At 38.1% G+C, this 26,033-nt stretch overlaps 1 protein-coding gene across 1 annotated transcript in view; it reads left to right on the top strand.

The window, feature by feature from the left end:
* LOC138007018 (adhesion G protein-coupled receptor A3-like) overlaps positions 1–26,033 on the top strand; it is a 42,141-nt gene that overhangs the window by 6,373 nt on the left and 9,735 nt on the right. Inside the window, exons 6-13 of the mRNA XM_068853689.1 lie at positions 1,660–1,731; positions 13,766–13,938; positions 15,030–15,604; positions 17,490–17,639; positions 19,360–19,454; positions 20,530–20,749; positions 23,772–23,949; positions 25,086–25,150. Coding sequence (XP_068709790.1) covers positions 1,660–1,731; positions 13,766–13,938; positions 15,030–15,604; positions 17,490–17,639; positions 19,360–19,454; positions 20,530–20,749; positions 23,772–23,949; positions 25,086–25,150 — 1,528 coding nt within the window. The remainder of the gene's footprint in view (positions 1–1,659; positions 1,732–13,765; positions 13,939–15,029; positions 15,605–17,489; positions 17,640–19,359; positions 19,455–20,529; positions 20,750–23,771; positions 23,950–25,085; positions 25,151–26,033) is intronic.

Here is a 26,033-nt window from a genome sequence, read left to right as displayed (position 1 = left end):
CACCTGAAGATGGTCACTCCTGGAGGACAAAAGTGCCAGGTCAACAGCAAAGGCTAGATCCTCAAGGTGGGAGAAAAGGGTCCACTGGATACCTCTTGCCTTGTCTGATGTGGTTTGTCGCATTACCCAGTCGATGGTAATTAGAAAGAGCATAGGGGAAAGGATGCAGCCTTGACGTACTCCAGATTTGACTGGGAATGGTTCAGATGTTTTGCTAGCGATGATGACTGTGCACTCGAAGTTTCTATAGAAAAGATTGATCAGCATAATGATCTTGTCCGTATCCCGTATGACTCTAAGATCTTCCATAGAGTCTCCCTGTGTTCACTGTCAAAAGCTTTTCTAAAGTCTACAAAGTTAATGTGCAGGGGGGCGTTCCATTCCAGGCACTGCTCAATGATGTTCCTCAGTGCAATGATCTGGTCGATGCATCCTCTACCCTTGTGAAAGCCGGCTTGTTCCTGCCTGAGCCTGCTGTCATTGGCTGAATCAAACTGCTGAAGGAGTACCCTACAGAATATCTTGCTTGGCGTAGAGAGAAGGGTTATACCACGCCAATTGTTGCAGGTTGCCTTTCTCAGGTGTTTTAACTATGAAACCATTTGTCCAGTCACATGGGATGGTGTTGGTGTCCCATATATAGCTGAAGAGGTCTACTAACACGGTTGTAGAGATATCAAGGTCAGCTTGTAACATTTCAGCATGGATGGAGTCAGGTCCGGGCGCTCTGCCATTCTCTCATATAAACGGCCCTAAGATTGGACGACGAGAAAAACATCAGTCCATCGTCCACGTGGACCGTACCTGTGAGGTACGTACTTTCTTGCTTGATCGTGAGCTGTCAGATTGGGCAGAAGTTGGGAACTTCCTTCTTCGTCGAAGCGGGCGTTTTCACAACAAACTTATCCATGAGTAAGTTTTTATCAGTTTTCAACGAAAGATACTACATTTTGCTGAAAAACTTACAACTTCGCTTATTTTTCACAATCTCTTCTCTAAGGGAAGGCAACTGTGTCATCATTTCAGTGGTGTGTAAATAAGTGCGTGTTTGTGTAGCACCAATAGAAGGAGACTCGTACCAGGTCCCCGACATGCCAAATAAAGCCTTGAACTTCGAATGTTTACGAAATCGAAGGTGGCAAAGGATTGTTAGCCTTTTTCCAAGATAAATCATCGTTAAAATAGCATATTTATGCAGGAATTTCTTAGAAACGTGTTGATTTATGTTTTATTTTATGAATTTTGTGCGTCTTTTTGTGAATTATGCGATTTTTCGTTAGTTGTGCAACCAGATGCGATTTGAGGTCGATTGTGCGAAATCGCACCATCGCGTAATATCAGAAGGCCTGAATTGAAAGCTCAACTTTTAGAGGAAAAAGGGAGATGAAGGGTGCAGATCTAATAATGTACCAGAATTCAATATTCAATTCCTTCCTTTTTAGGGTACATTGTACTATACTCCCTTTTTTTCCTGTACTGAGTCATATGCACAATGCATTGTTTTGATCTATATTAATTTTGTGGCATACATTGAATTGAATGATTCAATTGCAATATTGGTAAACAATAATAATGATTATTATTATTGTGTACTACTACAGGAACTTCATGAACTTGCATATAGTCTATAATTTATCATTCTTTAATCTGATTACACAGAGATTTGTCTTCGAACAAATTGTCACTCCTTCCAGATGGATTGTTCACCTCCCTAAGCAACTTGAAGAAAATGTGAGTACATTGTAAGAGTGCCATAACATCTTTTAAGCTAGTATTTGATTTCTGGACCACAAATGGGCGACACGGGCCTATCTTTGCCTCCCTGATCTACAACCAGGATTTCTCAGATGATCTACAGTACACACCGGTTCTCAGTTGTAGACCATTCCAGGTGACTTCAGGTCATAGGCTCAATTCCTCTTGACATCACTGGGACCTTTTGCATGAAGCACTTGTACATCCAAGATTGTTTCAATTTTTACATGTACATGTAAAATAATTAATATTGATTACCAGTAACATTTACTCATTTGCTGGGCTTCAACATCTTCTTTACAATGATTGTGAGAATTTCAACTTTCAGCATTTTAGTCAGAAATATACAGAACATTTACTTTACATGTACATTTCAGACCATTACAGTCTGTCACCTGAATCTCGTTCCCAGTAGTCTTCTGTTTGCGAGTGGTAGACTGTCAGATCTTTTCATTCTGAGAACTGAACAAGTTTAAATCCTGCTTGGTGCTCTTGATTTTATTTAATTTCTTTTACTATAAATTACACAATGTCCAAATGTAAATAATTATGCCTGAGCCAACTTTGTTACAAACTTTATAATGTTGATTTTAACTGGTTTTGAAGAGAATTCCAAAGTCTTCATGCTGTATTTGCCATTAATGTGGCTTATATGTACATGTACATTCTCTGATTGTGACATGGCTAAAAGTGCATTGGACAACAACACTGAAAGAAATATATATACATGTGGGAAAGATAATGATACTGTACACACCTCATTTTGCCTTGCACCACCCAGTGGTGTCAATAACATGGCATCTGACAGGATGCGGCGATGCGGATATGCATAATTCCCTAAAATCTGCATCCTCCACATAATTACAACATTTTCCGCATAAAACAGAAATACCTGATATTAGTGATAAAGCAGCTGCTTACCATCCACACAACCATAAAAGCCCATTAGAGATTAGCTATATTGTAACCCTTATTTTCCTGAACTTTAAAAAAAACACGCCATTTCGTTCACAAGATGAAGTTCATAACCAGTTTCCATGCATTTTTCTGCAACAAGCCTGAACTCTGGCCAAACCGTTTTCATAACATGCATGTACCCTAGGCTCAAAATGTTTAAAAAAGATGCAACAAGATATGAAAATTTAGCTGCGAGTTATAGTCTCATATTCAATTGCATCATTTGTAAGAGTAGGGACAAGCATCACGATGAACATGATGAAGATTTACTAAACAAAATAGGAGCCCGCAATACGTTAACTTTGTAAACCGCTGAAAATGGTGAATGATGGAGGGAATGGATTGTGGTCCAATCGCATTACAATTTTGCTCCAAATTGAAACAAAATTCATGACGAGCTACAAAATATTTTTTTTGTCAGTAGTTTATTTATTTTTGCAAAATTTTTGGCAAAATGCCAATTGCTAACCCTTTTATTTTGACGTTGAAAGCTGGTCACAAATTGGCAACATGGCCTTGCGCACGGTATTGGTTGTCAAACGCTCGTTATCGACAATAACCGACTTTTAGCTATCATTTCTTTGCTACAAATTATTTATCTGGAATATTACCGAAAACAAACGCTTGTCTATTATGTCTGCTTTTTATTTTGATACTTGCCTTACGTTTATTTTGCTTTGTTAGCACACAGCACCAAGACAAAGTTGGTGAAATCGGAAAATTTTTCGTCCGGCGCGTTACATTTTGATCCGAAACATCGCACTTTTAACATCGTTTCTATCGTTTGTATCGTTTCAAACTTTCTATCGTTCGTTTGGTTCGCGGCATCTATCGTTTGAAACAATGGAAAGAAAAAGTTTAAAGCGTTTCGAAGGTTTCAAAGGTTTCAAAGGTTTCGAGCCTTTCTAAGTTTGTACTTTGCGTGAGAGAATTAGTCACGTACTGAGTAAAAATTGTCACGTGCTAGGCAACCAAACTTTGTTCAGTGAAGCAGAACGAGGTAATTGTTTTGTTCAGGCGCTTTTCACGGCTTTGCAATTTTCAAAACTGGAATTTTAGCGTGTATTTTGGATTTTGTACGTGAAAGAAATATTTCAGAGGAACGATTAAAACGAAGGAAACCAAGTGTTTTACAAACCATCGAAACGATTCAAACGAAACGAACCAAACGAACCAAACCATATATCAAACGATTTGAACGCTAAGCGAAACGAAAAATTTAATTTTGGCGTGATGATTAAAAATTTAGTGCAAAAACTAGTAGTGTAACGCTAGTTCTACCACTATTACTCTAAAAGTACTCATTGTCTGTGGATGAATGTTTCCCAGGGTATTGTCCAACTAATGTGCACCTAAATTTTTAAGGTTCTTGGGCGATTTCGTGACAGAAAGAAAATATTTACACAAACATCTCAATCGCGTTCACTGCTGTTTTTCTCGCTGATTTCAAGTGCGGGTTTTTTATTTTGTTGTTAATTGAAAACAGAAAGATATTTTGAAGCTTTTATTTTACCAGCTAAATGCACATGAAATTTACTTTCCATTTCTGTTTTTAGATTATTACAGTAACGTTGTTATCTTAAAATCTAGCGCTTTATTTAGCGTTACATATTTTGGAACGGCCTTGACCACCAATACCGTGCGCAAGGCCACATCAGTACCTCCAGATACATGTACCTAAATCACAAAGGGCAAATGCGACTGTATTGGTCACAATTTTGAGTCCTGATTTACCGTAAGCATGTAAATACGTTGGACGGGCCTAATTATTAGTTCAGATCTATACATCGTTTAACTTTTCGCATAATCTGGTGCAATTTCCGCATAATCAATGCATGTTTCTGCATAATATGTCCAAAAATTTCTGCATAATCTTTAATTTTTTTCTGCATCCTATCAAAAGCTCAGCAATAAGTACTGACATCTGACGAAAATTGTCGGCTAACTCACTCAGAGAAGTCAGCTACTGAATTTTTTCCCTTTCAAATATATGTATCCTGTGGTATACACATGTATGAATATACAACTTTAAATGTTTGACTCTGTACTTTGATAAATGTATTGTGTGAGCAGCTGGGGATAAAATAAGAGTTATAAAATATAACTGTACATACATGACTTTGTACAATTACGTATACTTGCAGCAAGGCCAAGGGTTACTTGGAGCTACACTGTATACGTGGTCTTCTTTGAAGATAAATCTTCATTATCATGGTTCTTATCTACATAATTACAGCTGTATATGGAATTAACAGCAGCTTTTCAATCACTGGGAATCACATTTTGGCCAAAACATGCATGTGGTCAAATTATTTTTATGGGGTCATAGTCAAAACTGAAATCAGTTCAAAATAATATGAACCTATATAAAATTATGTAAATTAATTTTCAATTTTCAATCATTATGTTTTTGTGTCTCTGTCGGTCTGAAGAAAATAAGAATCCATCTACACTGTAGGTGAAAATCATTTTTAATTTACCTTCATGTATGTAAAGTACTATTACATGTACTTGTGCTACTTCTAGTGCAAATATTTTGTAGCTTTTTTTCTGCAACAGTTACACACAGCTTCCCACCCTTATTTACTGTACGTAGTTACTTCTTTTCCCGGTGCTTTTTCTTTTGTTTTATATTTAATTTTATTACAATATTGCTAATTTAAATTGAGGGAGAAAGTGACCACATTTTTTGGTGATGAAATGTTGGCTCACAGTTGATTTTTAAAACAAGAATTTTTGTGGTCAAGGTGGGTTTTTTTGTAAATTATGTATTGCAGCATTTTGACACTTTGCTCTGTACTGTAATTTGAAATGACTAGGACAATTCTTTCATATTTTCAAAATGAAGAGAAATGTTTGATTTCCCATTTCCTTTCTTGATACAGTTGTTTTTTCTATTAGGTTGGCCTTCTGGGCAATAATCCCAGTTGGCCGTACATACAGTGTAATTATTATTTGAAATAATTGTACATGTGCATTTTCAGATAACACCTCATCAAGGGTTTTGAGTAAATGAAATTATTCAGACTTGCATGTGATAAATTTTTAATCCAGTCACCAACATGCATTCAATACAAATTTTGTTTAAAAGCAACGTATTAATGTGATATTTTACAAGCTTCATTTCTTAGAATATTTAGAATATTCTGTATATCTTGAGTGGAAAAGATTGTATAGTATCAATCTGATATGGATAAACTTGAGGCCATTCACAGTGGACATTGGTATGTGGTGTGCAGTATAAACAGATGCCTTGAGGAACTAGCAAGAGTTTTTGAAAGTATGCAAACAGCTGTCAAGTTTATTTCAGCCCAGGCTGAGGAAGGAAATTTGCCATCTGAATGCCTTTCAAAGATGGTTATTTCACTGACATACACTATGACGAGGATTGAAGGCAATTTGTGCAAGCTTGTTCAGTTTATGCGTCAGCTGATTTTGACATTTGACAAGGTCATTTTTATAATGCACAAGAACATGTTGGATGAGCATGAAGCTGTTAAGGACATGCTTAGCAAAATTGCGGAGCCATATCGCCATCAGCTTAGTGAAAGTACAAAACATTTGGTTAAGAAGAAAAAACTTCAAACAAAGCCTGTAGAGTCTGAGTTATTGTGAAACATTCTTTGTTTTAACATTGTTTTTGATTTACTTTGCTTCAAGATGTTCTTACTTTAGAGAATAAAGTTGTGTTAAGTTTGAATTTTGTTAAGTTAATTTTTTCAGAGAAACGTGAAAATTCAAAAGGGACCTTGTTGAATGTAACCCTTAGTAATTTTACTCAATGTCAGTCAATCAAATTAAAATGAATATTTAAAAACAGTCAATGAGAGAGGTCACTACACTGTAGTTAAGAAATCTCAGTTAACATAATAGGGTTATAAACTAAGAACAAACACTCCTCACTCAGCTCTTGTTGATTACAATGTGGAGCACATCATGAGGTTTGAAATCCGTGAACAAACTCCCTCCACGCTTCCCAGTCCAATGTTTTGTTATTAACCCTAATACTTTCAGATGTTTGTTATTGTTATAAAAAATATCAGACATTTATAAAATGTAGTTAAATACAATTCAACCCAGTTAACAATGAGGAACATAGTGTTATACATGTACCTGTGGGGTTGTTGTTTAGCGTTGCGTTGTATTCTGAGCCTTGTTTTTAGCCTGTGGGCATTGTTGTATACTGTTGGGTTGCATCTTAGCGTTGCATTGCGTCTTAGCATTACGTTGTATTCTTAGCGTTGTTTTAGCATTGTGTTGTTTCTCCAAGCCTTGTCAACCCTATTACACCCCTATCTGCAGTGCATGCAGTCAGCGGCTCCGGTTGCTAAGATCGTTCCTTTAGCAAAGGTCAGCGGTCTACTCATCACATGACTGTGCAGCTGGGCGGTATTTTACTGTGTGGTTAGCGGAGCATTCAGTTGCTGATTTGTTTGGGATTGTGTTTCCCCTCCCTCCCCTCCCATTCTATCATCTCGGCTCATTTTATTTGCCAGTTGTTTTTTCATTCCTTTATTTCAATGGTTTTCATTATTATTTTACTTTGTCTCTTTTGATTGGCTTCCACTGAATGTCTTTCAGTGTGACTGGTGCCCATGTTGGTGTTGTCTTATAGTAATTTGTTTATCCCTTTGTTGGGTTGGGGGCTTGTGGATACTGTTGGCCATGGGGGTGGTTCCATCCTGCAGTGGTTGGGTTCCTGGCCAACCGTAGGGTTGTTTTGGGCAACTGACCTCCACTTGCGACGACTGTTGTTAAATCAGGATATATTTGTAAAGTAAAGATACGGTATTTGAGAATTAGTGACACATACATGTACAGGAAAATTGCAAGCCCAAGAAAAATTATAATTCATGAGTAAAAATTTAAAAGAATCAGTGTATAGATGTAGTATAATTATACATGTATCACAACATCTTGATCAAGTTCAAACTAATCAGAATAAACTTTCTGAATAATTCATTGAAGGTTAACCTAACAAATAATTTACTATTCAATGTCACAAAAAAGTAAAATTAATACACTGTAGTTTGGATAAATTGAATCTGATTGGATGGTGGTAATTCTTTAGTTACATTTAACCTGTTATTGTGTACAGTTATTAAATTTTCCTGTTTATTAACTTCTTACTAACCAAGCGCAAGGGCCGTACTGGGGAATATTGGCCCGAGGTTGACGTCATGGCAGTACGGACCGAGCGCAGTGAGGTCCGTACAAAACCTACCGAGGGCCAATATCCCCCAGTACGGCTCAAGCTACAATCTAAGACATAATTAGTTGGGACACTTGAGCCGCACTTCGATTTTAACTTACGAATAATGCCTGCTTCCTCTCCCCCCTCAATGTTGCCTTAGAAACAATTTTTTCTCGCCTGAGCAACTAAGTATTTATACCGTTCCGACTTTTGTCAACATTGAGGGGGGAAAGAGCGAACACTGTCCCAACAATTATGTCTTAGATTGTATAAGTGAGAAAGCCGACAAAAACTACGTGAGTGAGATTAAGAGAAAATGATCTGTTCTTGTAGAACTTCGCTTTGTAAAAGTTTTCTTGGCACAATAATTAAAACTAAGAGGTTTTCGAACAAATTCTTATGCTTTAAGGTTTAGTAATAATAAATGGTTTGTGGAAAAAATGTAGAATAATATTATTACGGTAAATGAAGCTGTGACATGCATTTGGATTTGGCGAGAAACAAAGAGCGGGAAATCAACAGTTGATTGACACAGTTTCAGCACGGTGTAATTGAATTGCACAGTGCTTCCAACCGTTTGGCTCAGTGGATATTGCATTAATTGGTCCTAAACTGTTCTTAAAACAAGTTAGGGATATGGAAGCCGTTAGCCTTCTTGAAAGCGAGGTGTTAGAAAACGTTACGGGGCACGTTTTAATGGAAAATGCGCAAGATTCTACACCGCCCGAAGACCATCAACTGTTGAGCTCGCGTCAGGTTCGCAGTGTTTATTTACTTACCTACAGCCAGGCAGATGTTGTTGTTGTACCAACACGCGAAGAATTCGCAAGAGTAGTGTTGGATAGTTTCAAAAATGCAGACCCCTGTTCGCATTGTGAGGTAGTGCAGTGGGTCTGTAGCCAAGAACTTCACAGGGACGGAGGAAAACACTACCATATGGCCGTGAAGCTCAGTGCTCGCCGACGTTGGCTCAAAGTGCGAAATTACATGGATGACAAATTTTCAATCAAAGTTAACTTCAGTAACCACCACCACAATTACTATTCTGCTTGGCAATACACTACGAAGGAAGATTCTTCGTACCTTGAATCACCGAACCATCCTGATTTAGCGAATTACTCGGAACAAACTTCGTCCCAGGAAAGTCGATCGCGCACTAGAAATGCTTCCGAAGACGGGAATGAGTGGAATGAGGGTAAGCGAAAGAGAAAACGACGTCGTAAAAACTTAAGCGTTTATGACGTGTCACAAATAGCGGTGCAGAAAAGAATAAAAACGCGTCTTGAGCTTCTTGTGCTCGCCAACCAACAGAAAAAGGAAGGTAAAACAGATTTAGCTGAATTTATTGCTAACCGAGGTAGCAAAGCTGTAGATGAGGCACTTGCTGTAGGATGGGAAATAGAAGAAGCGGAGAAAAAGCTTGCGAGATGTAAATCGTCTAGAATAGATATTTTATACCGCGAAATGGGGAAACAATGTGTTGACGGCTGTGGCAGGCGATGGCTGTACATGGCAGAAGATATCCTACAGCGTAACAACATTCAGAAATTGGAATTTGCAGAGGCAGTACGAAACCTTCTAAAAAATGGCAGAGGGAAATACCGCAACATTCTTTTAAAAGGGCCGGCGAACTGTGGGAAAACATTTTTACTCAATCCCTTGAATATAGTGTTCAGAACCCTCACTAACCCTGCGACTACTACTTTTGCCTGGGTCGGCGCAGCAGAGGCGGAAGTTGTATTCCTCAACGACTTCAGATGGTCACCACAGATAATTCCTTGGCACGACTTGCTGCTTTTGCTTGAAGGTCAGGAAGTCCACCTACCGGCCCCGAAGACCCATTACAAACAAGATATTTCATTTAAAGGTGACACGCCCATTTTTTGCACTGCCAAAGACGAGCTTTCTTATGTACGGGGTGGTGTTCTGGATCAAAGGGAGACAGAAATGATGCGAGTCCGTTGGGTTGTGTACTCCCTGTATTCTCAAATTCCCGAAGAAGAGCAAGTTAGTGTGCCGGCATGCTCACGTTGTTTCAGTGAGCTCATTTTTCCACAAGGGTGATAATGAGATAACTTGATCGGAGAATGGTGAAGGACAAAAGCACTTCACCATCTAGTTCACCATAGTAAAAGTGCTCGCTGTTCAATAGCTAAAACCCTACACAATAATTTGTCGTTAACATTTTATTAAAGATATCACACATGTTATTTCAAAAGTTTCGAAATGGCTTTATCGAAGGACTTTGAGTAGTTAAGCGCTGCTTCACCATGGTGAAGTGATATTCTGAAGGAAAACTTCCGGTTTTCCTTTAATTATTACTTCACCATGGTGAAGCAACGTTTATTTCTTTCGGAAGCACAGAAATTGGAAAGAACACCACTAAGTGTCTTTAGCTTTACCATGATCTTCTAGTTTCTGCGACATAATTTAGTTTGGTTTGCGTAGAAACTGTGAAAAGCGAATTTCATGACTTCTAAATGCATCACCATTGTGTTTACTTCACCATGCAGTAAATAAGTACATGTAACTCAATTAGAGTCACCCGCATTGTACATATCGGCACCGAGTTGAAGTTATGGAAAAGTACCTTTACTGGCTATTGTTGGTCTTGTGCTATATTTTCCTAGCAATAACAACATTCTTTATGATTTTAATACTCTAATTCATATAATGTACGATACTTTTTAAAAGATATGTGCATCGCGGAAAGCCTTTGAAGTTTTGTAAGTTGTTAATTACGTTTAGTCACAGTTCATCACTTCCTCTATTTGTTCAGTTCTCAATTCTTTATGTGAGCCACTGGAGTAGTAAGCTTATCATAAACAAATGAAACAGTTCGTTTCATAAATAAAAGTCTAGTTAATAATTGAGACGGCTTCCCTTGTTTGTAATCACCAATGACATTCTTTTGTGCATAGAACCTATTATATGGTTTATGGTTCGCACTGGTATGGACAAAATCGCGGCTTTAGCGCGTGCTTTAAATTGCTTAAAGCTTTCTCGCTTTATCCCCCTTTCCAATGCTTGTTTCTTGAGAATCCTTCGGACAATTGGGAATAGATTCTCGATACAATTTAGGTCGGGACTTCGTGGTGGAAGCTTGATTAAAGTGCTGTTGGCACGACGCATAGCGGATCTCGCCATCCCCAAGTTTTGCGAGGGATCGCCATCTTGAATCCACAGACGGTTGGTTCCTTTATCAGCCTTCATAAATAAACGCGTGAAATGCATTTTAATGAAGGTAGCAAAGAAATGTCCACACATCCTTTCGTACGGCTAGCAGCAAATTACTCCCTTGTCGTATGAAATTGCAACTATAAATTTCACTACTTTTCCCCCGGTGCCTTCTTTCCTACCTTTTGCAACGCATCCAATCTCCAAGCCCTCCGATTTCTTCCTCCATATCCGTGCCTCTGGAGCTTTCGCTTGATCAAGAGGATTTCGTTTGTATGTGAAAGCTACGCCGTCTAGGTAAAATCCTATCTGTCTTATCCAAACATCAGCGCTGTACTCTCGTCGCATCTTCTTGGCAAATTTCACTCTATTTTGCATATCTTTCTCCGTCATAAGGCCTTTCTTTTTACTTTGCAGGTAAAAGTAGCCATTGGCATTGAGATAGCTACACACAGTTCTTTCCGAGACTTTTTCTTGTTTGATTCCTGCTTCCTGCATAAGCCTCTTGCATGTGAAGTTTCCCTCTCTATTTCTGAGGACCTTTATAGCTCTTATCAGTAGCCTCTGTTGCCGTTCGCTTAATTTAAATTTGGGTCCCCTTTTGAAAATAGTTTTGGGTATTGACCTCCTCAACAGCTTTTCCTTTGCTATCCTACAAACACTTCCCCTTGAGATGTTACAAATTTCGGCCACTTTTCGAACGGAGAATCCTTTTAAACGACATAAATAAAATGCACGGGCCCTTGTCACGCCATCAATCGGACTTTTAAACACCATGGCTGTTGAACCACTGTTCATATCAGAGAATTGAACAATCGAGAACACTCTATTGTTGTCAGGATATTTTTTACGAAAAAGCAGGATGGCTGAAAGCTTTATATAGCTGTAAAATTATGTACTATAAATCAGTACATGTTTAATTTCTTCCAGGACCCCAAAAATATCCATCCGGCACTTTCTCGACTGTTATCAATGAAATCTGTTCTTACCTGTTCACACCCAATGACGTAGACAATCTAAGACATAATTAGTTGGGACACTTGAGCCGCACTTTGATTTTAACTTACGAATAATGCCTGCTTCCTCTCCCCCCACAATGTTGCCTTAGAAACAATTTTTTCTCGCCTGAGCAACTAAGTATTTATACCGTTCCGACTTTTGTCAACATTGAGGGGGGAAAGAGCGAACACTGTCCCAACAATTATGTCTTAGATTGTAGCTCAGTTAGTAAGTAGTTTATTATATGGCTTTTTAATTACCTTTTGCTTTGTTTTTGCAAGCCCGTAATCGGCCCATGGGCATTACGGGAGAATAATGCCCTACAGTTCAGGCACATGTACAATTAGCCAATCAGAGCGTACGTTATATCGGCTACAAACACAAGCCATATAATAATACCGAATACGTAACCTGCAACATCTATAAATTGCCTTTAATTGATCAATTATTAGTATGCATGATCAAATACTTAACATTGGTGACAAAAAGATCTTTGAAAGAGAAAAATGATCCTTGAACTTATCTGGGTCCACTTTAAGCAATAATGTCTTTTATTATATAGATACTGTTGAAATACCAGGATTTCTCCTTTTACTAAAAAATCATATCTTCACCGCACGCAGTGAACATATCATTTTTATCTTTCACATGTGAGGATATAGGTGTCGTCATGGTAACGAACATGATTAGCCAATAAAACGCGAGCTTCGTCTTCATTGTAAGATACTTTTGTGCTTCAGTATAATGCTTCTCTACTTCATTAACATTTTTATTGCAAAATTTTACATTATCATGATTTGCTTTTCATAACTTTCATATCTTGTTTCATGTTACACAACATGGGTGTTTTAGCGGTTGGTGACCACTTTTTCATCATTTTGAAAATGAAAAAAACAAGGTGTTTAAAATCTGGACATTTCATCAATATCTATGTAATAAACAGAGCATTACATGACCGCTTGGGGATTTGAATTTTATCTTCTCGTACTGAAAGTATCTCTCACTTGTTCGCTTCGCTCACTCGTGAGAGCCATGCAATATCGTCTATCGTCAGGTCGCTTCAGTGGGATTTGAACCCATGACCTCTACGATGCCGCAGTGCAATGATTTACCAACTGAGCTATGAAGCCACACAGAGAGGAGTAGGTCAATTTGTTGGGCTCATCTTCATGAATGCCTTTCTTCTTCCCTGACCTGTATTTTAACCCATGGACACCTCAGAGTTTAAATTCCTCCACTTCATGGACTAAGAATAATTACATTGTATTATGTTCAAATGTTGCTTTCAGTAAGTACAGCCAAGGAGTTGGCTACTTTTTTCCTTAAATTGAAGCAATTAAAGAGACATTCTGACCTTGTTGATACAGTGGGATACTCTACTCAAACCAGCTGGCTACAGTACTGGTGTACTTCACATTTTATTGAATACCCTGCTGACGTTTTCATGAATTTGCGGATCGGATATAACTCTTTTATACGAACATGTTTAATTTTCTAAATACCTTCTGTATCAGGTATTGTACATGTTACATGACTGTATCTTTATCAAAAGTTGATGTGATATGTCATACCATTTTACTTATACTGATGTAATAAAGTTTAGGTAAAGATAAACAGAGGATGTCCTGAAGAGGCAGTGTTCCCAACATGTAATGCTATCATTTTTTGCGATTTTAATTGCAGTAATCTTCAGCAAAATCCTCTTATATGTGACTGCAATTTAAAGTGGATGGTAAAGTGGCTGGCAAACTTGAAAAGCAAAAGCCAAGGCCAGTTTGTCTTTGGGCGATGTAAGCACCCTTTTTCAGTGGAAGATAGGAAAATAGAACTGCTCAACAAAAAGGAGATGGTTTGTGGTAAGAATAACCTTTTTTTGCTTGTCAGACATCTAATAATCCATTTAACTGTAGTAGATCAGTATTATTACCAGTAGTTCTGCTGCTATGCAGGATACAGCAAGCTTTTTTAGGTTAGGTTTGGGTTTTGAAGTTGTGGCTAGATTGGGTATCCAATAAGCCAATAACAGTCCTTTTTGCCATATTATCTCAATCTGTCTATCAACTGCCTTGCTAGTCCTACATGTAGATGGAGACTGCCCCCATGGCTGGGAAAATTACATTTAACTGCATCAAAAAATGGAACTTTATGGGCTTGAAGCTCTCTAAATGACCAGAATTATGAATCACAACTGCAAGTTTAGAATTTTTTCTCAAGAAGATACTTTCTAATGAAAATACATTGTATTCTGGCTACGTAATTTCCCAGCTCAGGCTTGTGGAGTGGGTAGCTAGGGAGGTTTTTGTCTGGTCTAAGGATGCTTTCCATTTGACAGAACTGACAGGCCAGACCGGGCATTTGGAAGGACTAACTCTACAACGCTTTCAAATTAACACACTTTGAGGATGATATATACTCCTCCAGAAGAATACGAGGGATTATCATGCAAGTGTTTCAAATTGTTGCATTTTCTTTGCAAATTGACGGATCTGGCCGGCCAGTTCTGGCAAAAGAAAAGCGCCCTAAGAAATGAGGAAGGAAACATTCTGAAAACCTTGGCTTTATTTGCTAAGTTTATGTAGCATGGGTTGTGGTGTTGTTTTCCAGCTAGATTTATAGGAAATTGGATTGTAGATAGTGCCCAATATCATTGAAAAACGCTTTGTACATTGTACAGTATTTCATGCATTAAATATGAAGAACAAAATTAATAGTGTTTTCCATCCATTTACTTTCAGTGTAGCCCCAATCTGCAACATTTTTATGAGCTGTATGTACATTGTATATATATGTAGTTTATTGCTTGAAAGTGTTGTGCTAATTTTAAGCAAGAACTCCATAATTATTGCAGACAGTTGGTCATGCATTAGTCATGTTCATTTGGGCAAAATGACTTTCATTGTAAATGTGTATATAAGAACTTACAGTGTGATCTCTGTCATCTCAATAGAAAACCTTAAGCTGCCTGTCATGTCATTTGGCCCAGAAGGTGATGAAATTGCTTTCAATGGTGACAGTTACAGTTTTGAGTGCAAGTTTACATGGATTCCACACATTCAGATGACTTGGTACAAGGACAATCAACAACTCCCTTTAAATCCCCACAACAAACACAGAAATGTTCTGTACAAGCTTGATACCAGCCAGGTTGTTCTCTCAACTACTGTTGAAATGAAAGGACTTAATGTGGAGGACAGTGGACAGTATAGCTGTATTGTCAACTATCCAGGGGGCTATCAGTTTACTAGAAGCTCCCATTTCTCAGTTATCCCTACAGATGCACCGTTTTGTCATGCAGAAACTACAATCACTTCAAAGGGGACTTTTCAGTGGCATGACACAGCAGCAGGAGGGGCCGCGTTCTTGCCATGTCCTTTAGGCATCATTAGCAAGTTCTTGGATCACAGAGATAGTGCGATTATGGCCAGGCGAAACTGCTCGGTGAAAGGTCATTGGTTGGAAGTGGAGGCAGAGCCATGTGTCCATGCAAATGAAATAACCCGTGCTCTTTACGACTTGAAGGAGGTAACTTGAGAAGAATAATTATAGATTGAATACAGTACTAGTTACAATGAAGCCCAGATTTCCAGCTGCAGTAAATTTGTTTGAAATCATGGAAAATTTGAAGCTTGCTTTGTTAGTTACAGTGTACCTTTACAGCTATTTAACTGTCCTAAATTGTACTGTATGTTAGTGCAGTCATAAAGGGGCTCAAAAAGGAAACCATGTTTTCTAAAATCTTGTGCACAGCTTATTTTACATGTATCTTGGGATAAGGTGTACCCTGTTTTAACCACCATTTTTTGAGTGGAATTCAAGTATGTACAATAATTTATTTCACAAACATTTGCAGCATAGTTTATTGTGAAAAAGGCCTCGAAAATCACAGTGACTGCAAATTTTTATTCATTCATTCAATTCATTTATTCATTTATATTGTGCAAGTACCGGTATCAACTTAAAGTTTTCAAATGCGCCTTACAACAAATATCCCTAAATAGTGACAATATAAACTATAAAATAATTATACTAATACTAATAATGTAAGATGATTATATGCTACTAATCGGAAATAAATATGAGCTAATAATATAAATAAAATATGCAAACTACTAATAAAAAAACGCTATTCTTACATACATATAATAAAATAGATAATTAATTAGTTCAGAGTTCCTTAAAATTTAAAAATAAGTGTTATAATATTTAATTTAAATCAAAGGCTACTCTAAAAAGATACGTCTTTAGCTGTGATTTAAAACTAGTGATGCTTGCAGAGGTCCTAATATAAGTGGGAAGTTTATTCCAAAGTTTCGGTGCAGCAAAGCTGAAAGACCTTCTATCACCTAGTCTGGCTAATGATTTAACTTTAGGGGTATCTAGTACCAAACTATTGTTATGTAGATCTTAAAATTAATTATAAATTGATGGTTTCTTAACGGTGACTAAGTCACATACTGTATATAAGATGGTGCCAAAAGATTAATTGCTTTGAATGTGAATAAAAGTATTTTAAAATGAATTCTACATGTATCTTTAACTGGCAGCCCATGCAAAGTCATGGGAAGTGGAGCAAATGGCAGAATTTGGTTTCTTGTAAGATGAGTCTTGTGGCAGCATTTTGAATTCTCTGCAGTTTTTGTAGTTGGTATGCTGGAATATTGCAGAACAAACTGATACAATAATCCAGGCTTGATGAAATAAAGGCATGAATCAGTGTCTCCGTAGATTCCTTGGATAGGTGGCGTCGGATACATCTAATGTTGTAAAGATAATAGAATGCTGCTGCTTCTCCAGTTTTGTCCATCTATATCCCTTCTTGGCTTCCCTGTGTTTTGTTAGAGTTATTCTATAGTTTTGAATGAAAGTTATTTTGATATTTTAGTTAATTCTATGACCATTCGATCAGTTCTAAAATTGCCTAAACTTGCGTGACCTAGCCCCATTAAGTCCTTTAAGTGCAAATGAAGACTGCATGTCGAGAAAATCACTTTTGGTAGTGGGTTTTAAATCCTAGACAAAGTGTAGTTTTGTGGGTAAGAGCACATTTAGAAATAGCTTGGTAAAAAATCCTTAGTTATTAATGCAAACAAAATAACTTTAAATTGTCTTGAAGATCCTAAAACAAGGTTGCAAATGAGAGATTTACCTACATGCAGGTACATGTACATGTATTTGATCAAGGGAAAGAAAAAAAGTTCGTAATGAGCATCATGGCCCTGCAATTAAGGGCTACTGTGTATAATTATGTACAAGTACCGCTAATCACGAACGAGGCTGATCTCCTAAATAATTGTTCTCTGTCTCTCTCTCTTATCCTTAAGCTTTTATGTTTAGTGCCATAAACGTACATACATAATGCAGTAATTTGATTTACATGTATTTTACATTATATTGCTGATTTTATTAGAAAGCTGTCAATGATTCAACAGTGGCATCAGTGAGTGAGCAATTAATGAACATTTCAAGTCGAGCGACAGAATTCAGTCATCCCTTGGATGTAGTATACGCAGCTGAGATTGTGGATAATTTGGGTCATGCTATAGGAAGAAGCGAAATAGTAAGTAATATCCAGATTACAGTGTAGTGACCATAAAAAACCAATAAAACCGTAATAAATTATTAATAACAATTAATGTATTATTGTGGTTTTCGTTATATGTTTCAAAGATGTTGCGTTCTCTCGTTCCTCAAGAACGCATCCTAATTTCACTTCGCAGGCGCCAGAAATTGAGATTTGCAAATTGGCCGCCCCTCTAGGTTTTTTTCAGGTGCTTTGGGCCTCGTTTTCGTGTACATTGACTACATCATTCCTGTGCATGTGCTCTTTTCATGGCAACGCTTGGAGTGGGAACCACTCATCCAAGTAGCCCTTGAGAAAAGAGTGGCTTGTTTGCGATCAATAGCATTTATTGAAGCATTTTTGAAAGAGTTGTATACATACTAAATACTTTGGATAATCCTTTTGCAATAAATTTGCGTAGAACATAGAAAACCTAATGTTCATGTTGTAGAAAGCAATCATAATATTCATTGAATTTTGACCAGGAATCATTAAAGTGCCCCTTTGATCAAAAAAACCACTTCCTTTTTTCCTTCAGATTTTGAAAGTGTGTTTGCTTAACACCTGACTGGCAAAATTTTGAGCTTTGATTTTTATCCAAAGGCCGTTTACTTTGAGTGTAAGTTTTGGATTTCACGGTCCGCCATTACTCACATTCAAAACTGGCCGATTGGACCTCAGGCGGTTGGATCCAGGGAAAGTGACATCAGAGGCTCACTAGCTTAAAATTTCAGCGTGTGAATGCAGCTTAATATTTATGCAAAGCGTGAGTTTAAAAATCTGAAAGCCCAAAACCCACGTGCTGCATATTAATTCTGCGGCGTACACACGTATTGCATTCTTAAACTAGTGAGCCTTTGACGTCATTAATTTTCTCCTCGATCCAGCTCTCTCAAGAACATAATGTTAGTAATGGCGGACCATTAAATAGGAAAATTACAGTTAAAATAAAGAGGTGTCTTTTTGAAATCAAGGCTTAAAATGTGGGTCACTTAGTGTTTTGTTAACATAGTTTTGAAATCCAAAGAAAAATATGAATTGATTTTTTGGTCACAGGGGCACTTTAAAAAGGTTATGACATTACCCTGTTGAAGTGCTACTTCAACTTCGTCTACTTCAGTTTCGTTTTTTCTTCTTACGTACATGTACTTTAACCCATTGACTCCTGGGAGTGACACTTGACAGATTTTACTGTGTCTAATGCCAGACAAGTTTACTTGTCAACTGGGGACATCCTAAGGCATTTGAGGTGTCAATGGGTTAAGCAGTTGAAAACTATGTCCCCTGCATCAAAACAGTGTGTTTGCTTACCACCAAACCGCCACAGTTTTAAGCCTGCACTTCAAGTACAGCGTTGTTTATTTATGGTTGAAGTTATGAACTGAATTTAAATTCTTAAGAGAGCTGGGTTTAGGAAAAAGTCACAGCAATGACTCGGCCTCCTAAGAATGCATTGTCTTTGTACATGATTGAGTGTAGCACTCAACACGGGCATTCACACTTGCAGAAACCGAAATTTTATTGCCGTTAAAGGTTGTGCCATTCCTTGTGATTTGCAAATCAGTAATGATCTGTAATGGTAATTATAAATTGTTTACACAAAATGTTTAAATTAAGATTTCACAATGAAAGAAAGAAAAAAATAATTGAAGTGGAGTAAGGAAAACTTCAGAGTACTTTGTGATCTTTATTTCCATGTCAATTGTTTTATTTTCAGTTGAATGACAACTTGGTCAAGACAGTCAGCAACATCATGGAAACTGACGAAAAACTTTTGCGTTCAGCTCAGGAGAGATCAAAAGCTTGTTCAAGGTTGGTTCCTAGGTTGAGTGTCCACTCAGAACTGGTGTAGTTCTAGTTCTTGCCATTTGTAACAAAAATTAATTTCAGCGAGGTGCAGAAGGGTTTCCTAGTTGTTTCCCTAAGTTTGTCATTTTGCATGTTACAAATTGTGACACACTCCCAAGGTGAAAAAGGAAGCTAATTCAAAATGCATACCCCTGCCTTGGAAACATGCTTTGCAAATATTGTACATGGACCAAGGTAATACAAATGTACATGTACATTGTCTTGGGTATTTAATGGTACACAAAACAACACACTTGCTTATGAGGTGGAAGATTTCCTGATCAGTTTCCAATTACCGGTTGCCAATATTTTTAACAAACCTGTAGCATCTATTCAACACTTAAATTTGAATGGCCCATATAAGAGTAAGCCAAAAATTAGCCTTTGCTTTAGCATTGCGTCTTTTTGGTATGGTTACTTTTTAGTTCTCTTTTGTAGCCTACCATAGCATTGTTGGTTACCTAAAAGTACAGTAGTCTTTCCTAATTTCTCCTTGGTGTGCCATACATACCGTGGTTGCTTCAGTCCATAAGCCATCTCACAGCAGACGTTTGATCTTATCCCGACCTTTTCAATGCATCAAGTTGGTTCTTAAAGATTTTGCTGTTCAACAACTCTAAGCCATGGTAACAAAAACATTTGAAAATTAGCACAGGAATATTATTTACATGATTTTGAGACGTTTCACAGAATGCGCCCTCAAATCTTATTTATTTTCAATCATTTCTTCCATTTGGGGACCGGTTTCTTCCTGATACATGTAGCTCAAGATTTCATGTTACATGCCATTGTGATCGTAGAGTCTGTCGACCAAGATACATGTACAGTTGTCTAATGTATAACTACCAAAACAAAAGACTGGAAACGTTTATGTGGTAGTCACAAGGTCTTCAAATTTTGATGATTTCAGACTAAAGCTGCAGATGCTTCTTTCTATGGAGGATACAAAAAACAATGACAATTCCATTGAAATTAGTGTGTTCCTCTATGGGGATGCAAATTCGTTTTTGAACTTGTGTCTGCCTTTTATCTCTTTCAGCATGGTGCTACAACTCATTGCCTTGCATTCAAGATTTCCTTCAGACATCGGGCAAATTGTGTCATATGTATCAGACAATATTGCCACTTACTTAATTCCAATCAAACGAAATTATCATGTTGGAAACAAGATGTGTTTTGTGGATACCGGCATACACTCCAGTTTCACGAATATTGATTGTCTGCCATGCAAAGACTTCACATCTTGTGAGAAGCAAATGGTAAGACATCTCTTGTTAACGCTTTTTATTTAAAAAGTGCCAGGCTGCTAGATGCAGTATGGGGTGGGGCAAGGTACACTTAATCAGTTTTACCATCTCATTGCAACATGTTCTCTACCTTGAATTGACGATTATCGTTAATTGTTAATTTGCTTTCAATTTACTATTATCGTTATTTCAGAACACTGAAAGGTTGATATGGATTATGGGAAATGAACATATTTCTTTTAAAAGCGGAACCCTAATGTCTGGATTCGCAGGACTCGAACCTGGGAACGTGTAATTAATAACCCCTTCACTTAACCACTAGACTACCACGTCACTAACTGCGAGGATGTCATTTTTTATTAATGTCAATAATTTTTTCTTCCAAAAGTGCCACTGTAAACGTGTATTAACAGCCGCTAAGAAGCAAGCTTACACAGTGAAAAATGTCGGTTACCAAACTTCAAGAGAAAGCTAACCATTTTAAAATCAAGCTTTAGACTTAACCATTATTCAGCAATGATTTTATATATATACTAATTAGTTTTGGTAAATAATCGGCACACTTTTAGTCAGTTGATCTTTAGTGGTTAAGTGGATAAAAACATTTCCTTCGAAGTTCAAAATCCGGGCTCAAATCCTCTCCAGGGGCTGCTTTTACTTTTTTCTTTTTATTTGCTACCACAAGTCCTGGGACACAGTGTCCTAAATTAACGATAATAGTAAATTGAAAGCAAATTAACAATTAACGATAATCGTCAATTCAAGGTAGAGAACATGTTGCTCATTGAGACTAGTAGAATAGTAAGCCTAAGGCAGGTTTATGGTTACATGTATATCTAGGTTAGGGTTGGGTTTACAAAACAGCTTTAGTACCCGTTGGGCAAGCAAACTTGATGACCCACTAGCCACTTGGGTTCCTCCAATATTACTTGAAAGATGATGACAATGTTCTATTGAACCATTTTGAAAAAGAATACAAGCTTTCGGCTGTCGATCTACAGCCTTCCACGGATAAAACGTTGAATGTAAATTAGTGAAATATATACAGAAAAGGCGAGATAAAAATGATAAAAGAACAGAGTAAAGGTATGAAAAATGGTGGCTATTGTTTAAAAAGAATTTTATACTGATTAGGAATCGGCTTAAAGTTATTGTCAGCATGCTTGGTAGAAGAGGTGTGCCAGGCCTCTAGAGTTTTCCTAACACGAAAAGAGCCTTTGTCGATAACTCGAGAATGATTCAAATCAATGCGATGACCGAAAGACCACGCATGTTTCGCAATGTTTGACCCATTAGCACATGTTTTTACATTCCTAACGTGTTCTTTCTTGCGGGTTTCAAAGCAACGGCCAGTTTCACCTATATAACACCAATCACAATCGGCACAGGGTATTTTATATACCACGTTGGGTTGATGTTCAATAGCTGGTCTGAATTTAGGAGAAAGGAATTCTTGTTGTAAAGTCTTGAGGGGCTTATTTACAACTCGGATATCGTGTCTTCGAAGAATTCTTGTTAGAGGTTGCGTAACACCATTGATAAAAGGAAGGACAGCAAAACCGTTAGGGTTCTCTTGAGGCGTAAACCATTTAAAAAACATGCCAACCAATTCTTCAGGTGAAGGGATGGCATGTGTGGGTGGTTTGGAGAATTTCTGCTTTAAGATATTGGAAATAACAAAGGAGGGATAGTTGTTGGCTCGTAGAGCATCAAAGACGTGATTGATTTCGGTATTTTTCCCTTGCGGTGTACTTGGGAGTTTAATTGCGCGGTGTAGGAGGGTCTCAGCTGTGCTGATCTTGTGGCGTTTGTCGTGGTGAGAAGAAAAGTCTAAATATCTGTCCGTGTGAGTTGCTTTGCGGTAAACATCAATAGTGATCGTGTTATCCTGGCCGTTGCTTTGAAACCCGCAAGAAAGAACACGTTAGGAATGTAAAAACATGTGCTAATGGGTCAAACATTGCGAAACATGCGTGGTCTTTCGGTCATCGCATTGATTTGAATCATTCTCGAGTTATCGACAAAGGCTCTTTTCGTGTTAGGAAAACTCTAGAGGCCTGGCACACCTCTTCTACCAAGCATGCTGACAATAACTTTAAGCCGATTCCTAATCAGTATAAAATTCTTTTTAAACAATAGCCACCATTTTTCATACCTTTACTCTGTTCTTTTATCATTTTTATCTCGCCTTTTCTGTATATATTTCACTAATTTACATTCAACGTTTTATCCGTGGAAGGCTGTAGATCGACAGCCGAAAGCTTATATTCTTTTTCAAAATTTTTAGCCAGAGAACGTTTTTTATTGTATTTTAATATGCCTAATCCTGGCTGCGCTTCAATTTTTAATTCTATTGAACCCTAGCAACAAACCAGGATGACCCATTTCGATAATAATTATGGCCAAATTGCTGAATAACAGTAACTGCGTGCCTAAAACACAGGTCAGTGTCCATGTCACCGTGTTAGAGATAAATAAACAACACCAAAAGTGTCTCCTAGCCTTAATCAATCCACAAAAATGTTGTTTCAGGTCTAGGGGTAACCTTTTGGTTAGCTGTTCATTAGTGGAGCAGAGACTTGTAGTCTTGACCTATGGAATATGACATGTGTTTTAGACCCGTCTTTCCCTGCTAGCAGAGGTTCCTTTTCTTTTGCTTTGACTGGGCTGACGAGTACGGAGACCTCTTTCATGGGTCGAAACTCAAGATGTTGAGCATGCGCGGCGGTTACTTAGCAACCGAATCCTCACGTGATACTTCATGTTGTGTGGGCTCACTTAACAGCTGAATTACTGTAAAGGACTGTGCGGAACACAGGGGGCTCAATTCAGGGTCAGCAAACATATCATGCGGTATGTGTTTTGAAGAGAGCCGTCCAAGGTTGTTGACGGCGGTTGGAGCATAGTGGGTCCCGACCCATGGCAGAAGTCTCTTTTCCCATACTCGTCAGGCCAGCGAACGCAAAAAAGAAAAGAGACGTCAGCTAGCTCGGAAGCTCCACCCATAACAGTAATCATTTGATTTTGCTTGCAGGCTGTTGACACTTCCGTTTATCTTCCATCATCATGGTACTCGCAGATCTCTTCCGATGAAAATAGTTTCATTCAGTTCAGTGTGTTCTCTAACAGTAAACTTTTCCCACAAGTTAAAAAGAGAAGTGAAAGTGGACAAATGACTGTGGTTACGAGTAGTGTGGTTTCACTTCAGCTTGGTGAGAGCAGTATGGAGTACTTCATGTAAAGCCTTTATTTGGCAAGGTTGTACAATATGGGAGCCATGCAAGCCAACATGCGAGCCACGCAGTCATCATTGAAAGCTAACCGTTTTGAAATGGGTGCTTAAACTTAAATACTCTTTAACAGCACCGCACACCGGTGGCTCAGTTGGTTGAGCACCGGGCTGCCATGCGGGAGGCCGTGAGTTCGACTCCGGCCGGACCAACACTCAGGGTCTTTAAATGACTAAGGAGAAAGTGCTGCCTTTGTAATTACTTCCGCAAACGGTTAGACTTTCAAGTCTTCTCGGATAAGTACTATAAACCGTAGGCCCCATCTCACAAATATCTTCCATGTTCATTAGTTCCCTGTGGGACGTTAAAGAACCCACACACTATTCGAGAAGAGTAGGGGATGAAGTTCCCGGTGTTGTGGCTGTTCTCTGCGAGTTTATGAGTGGGTGGGTATAGCAGGTCCACATCAGCTGAATAGCTGCCAAAACTTCAACCTGCTCAAACAAATAAATAAATAATAATAATAACTATATGAAATGGGTGCTTAGACTTAAAGTGAGACTCGCATGACTCGCAAAAGCGGCCCTGTTGCATGTAGTTTAGTTGTTCGTTTATTTGGAGGCCAACCTGGAAACCACTGCAGCCTTGTGCTTTGTAAAAACTACGCAAAAAAAAAAAACAAGCGCCCGTTTCGTCCCAAAATTTTACGAGCCATTTTCGGGTTTCACAGCTCCCTCTCTATTTCAAAAACGAAGAGGATTTAAATCGTCAAACTTCACAGTCAGTTTCAGTTGCTTTTTGATACCTTGAGAGCATGTTAGAAGATCGGCTTTCCAAAACTAGCGTTTGGCGATTTCACAAGTGGCTTTTTGGACCCGAAAACGGGCCCAGGCGCAGTAGTTATACTGGACGTAAATGAAGAGATTTAACCCCCTTCATGACTTTCCGCTTTAACAACCATTTTATGTGCTCCACGGACACCATGAGCTTAAAAGCAATCAGTGTGTCGTAGAGAATTATCTTTTTTATTTGACTTTTGCCGAGCTCGAATTACGCGGAGTGTGAAAATCAGTTACAGTACGAGTGAACTTTTCTGATATGCGCCCTTTTTGTTTCAGGAGGTGTCAAGTTGACAAATGTTTCCAAGCCACTGCCAGTTATATTCAAATTGAAAAACCAGCAGGTTTGTTCTAAAGTTTACTTTTTTTGTCATTATCTCGATTACAATTTGCTTTTTGGGGCTCTACAAAATTCCTTACTTTGAGCCAGCAAAACAGCGAACAAAAACACAAAACAAAGAAACTTGCCGAGTTTCGTAACCATCTCCGTATGTTAACAGCCCAGTCAAAATCTGCCTCCTACAACGAAATATCTGCCGCCTACTAATGTGAAGTCTCCATTAGACCAGAATTCAATGAAACAAAGAAATATACATCAACGTTTCTTTTGGTGAATCGAGCCGAAAATTCGAGTAATTTTTGTCACGAACTGACTCTTGTATGCTGAACGGCGGGGTTACTGGGGCCTGGGGATGACGTGGGAAAGTGAGCCACATGAACGGTCAGCAGTCGACGCTCGTGCAGTAAGATGGCATCTAATCGGAAAAACCTCCATCTAAACGAGCTCGTGGAGACGATTCCACTGCTTCTCCCGACCGAAAATTTCTAAATTCTTTCGTAAGATAGCTGGTATGTCGACTTAGAAACCTATAATTTTGCATTTATACAATGTATTTCTAACGCCCGGTTCAAACGTCGAACTTTTCATGTGCCGAATCTAATGCAAATGAGAAAAATAAATTGTTTTCGCTCTTTTGCATTAGATTCGGCCCACATGAAAAGTTCGACGTTTGAACCGGGCCTAAGGATTTGAAGACTTTGATTTAAAAATGTCGATTTCATAAGGACTTAGTTTGCATTATTTTGACTATTAACTTACCATTATCGACTGCAAATGGTCGCGTTTGTATCAAACACCTATATGTTCACACTTTCTGAATAAAGCTACTGGTGGGAAATAGCAGGCATTTGAGGAAAAAAGACCTTGATTAGTGTTACATGTACCTG

This window comes from Montipora foliosa, chromosome 6, assembly GCF_036669935.1.
Source record: "Montipora foliosa isolate CH-2021 chromosome 6, ASM3666993v2, whole genome shotgun sequence".
NCBI lineage: Eukaryota > Metazoa > Cnidaria > Anthozoa > Scleractinia > Acroporidae > Montipora > Montipora foliosa.
This window is presented reverse-complemented; position numbering and strand designations above follow the sequence as displayed.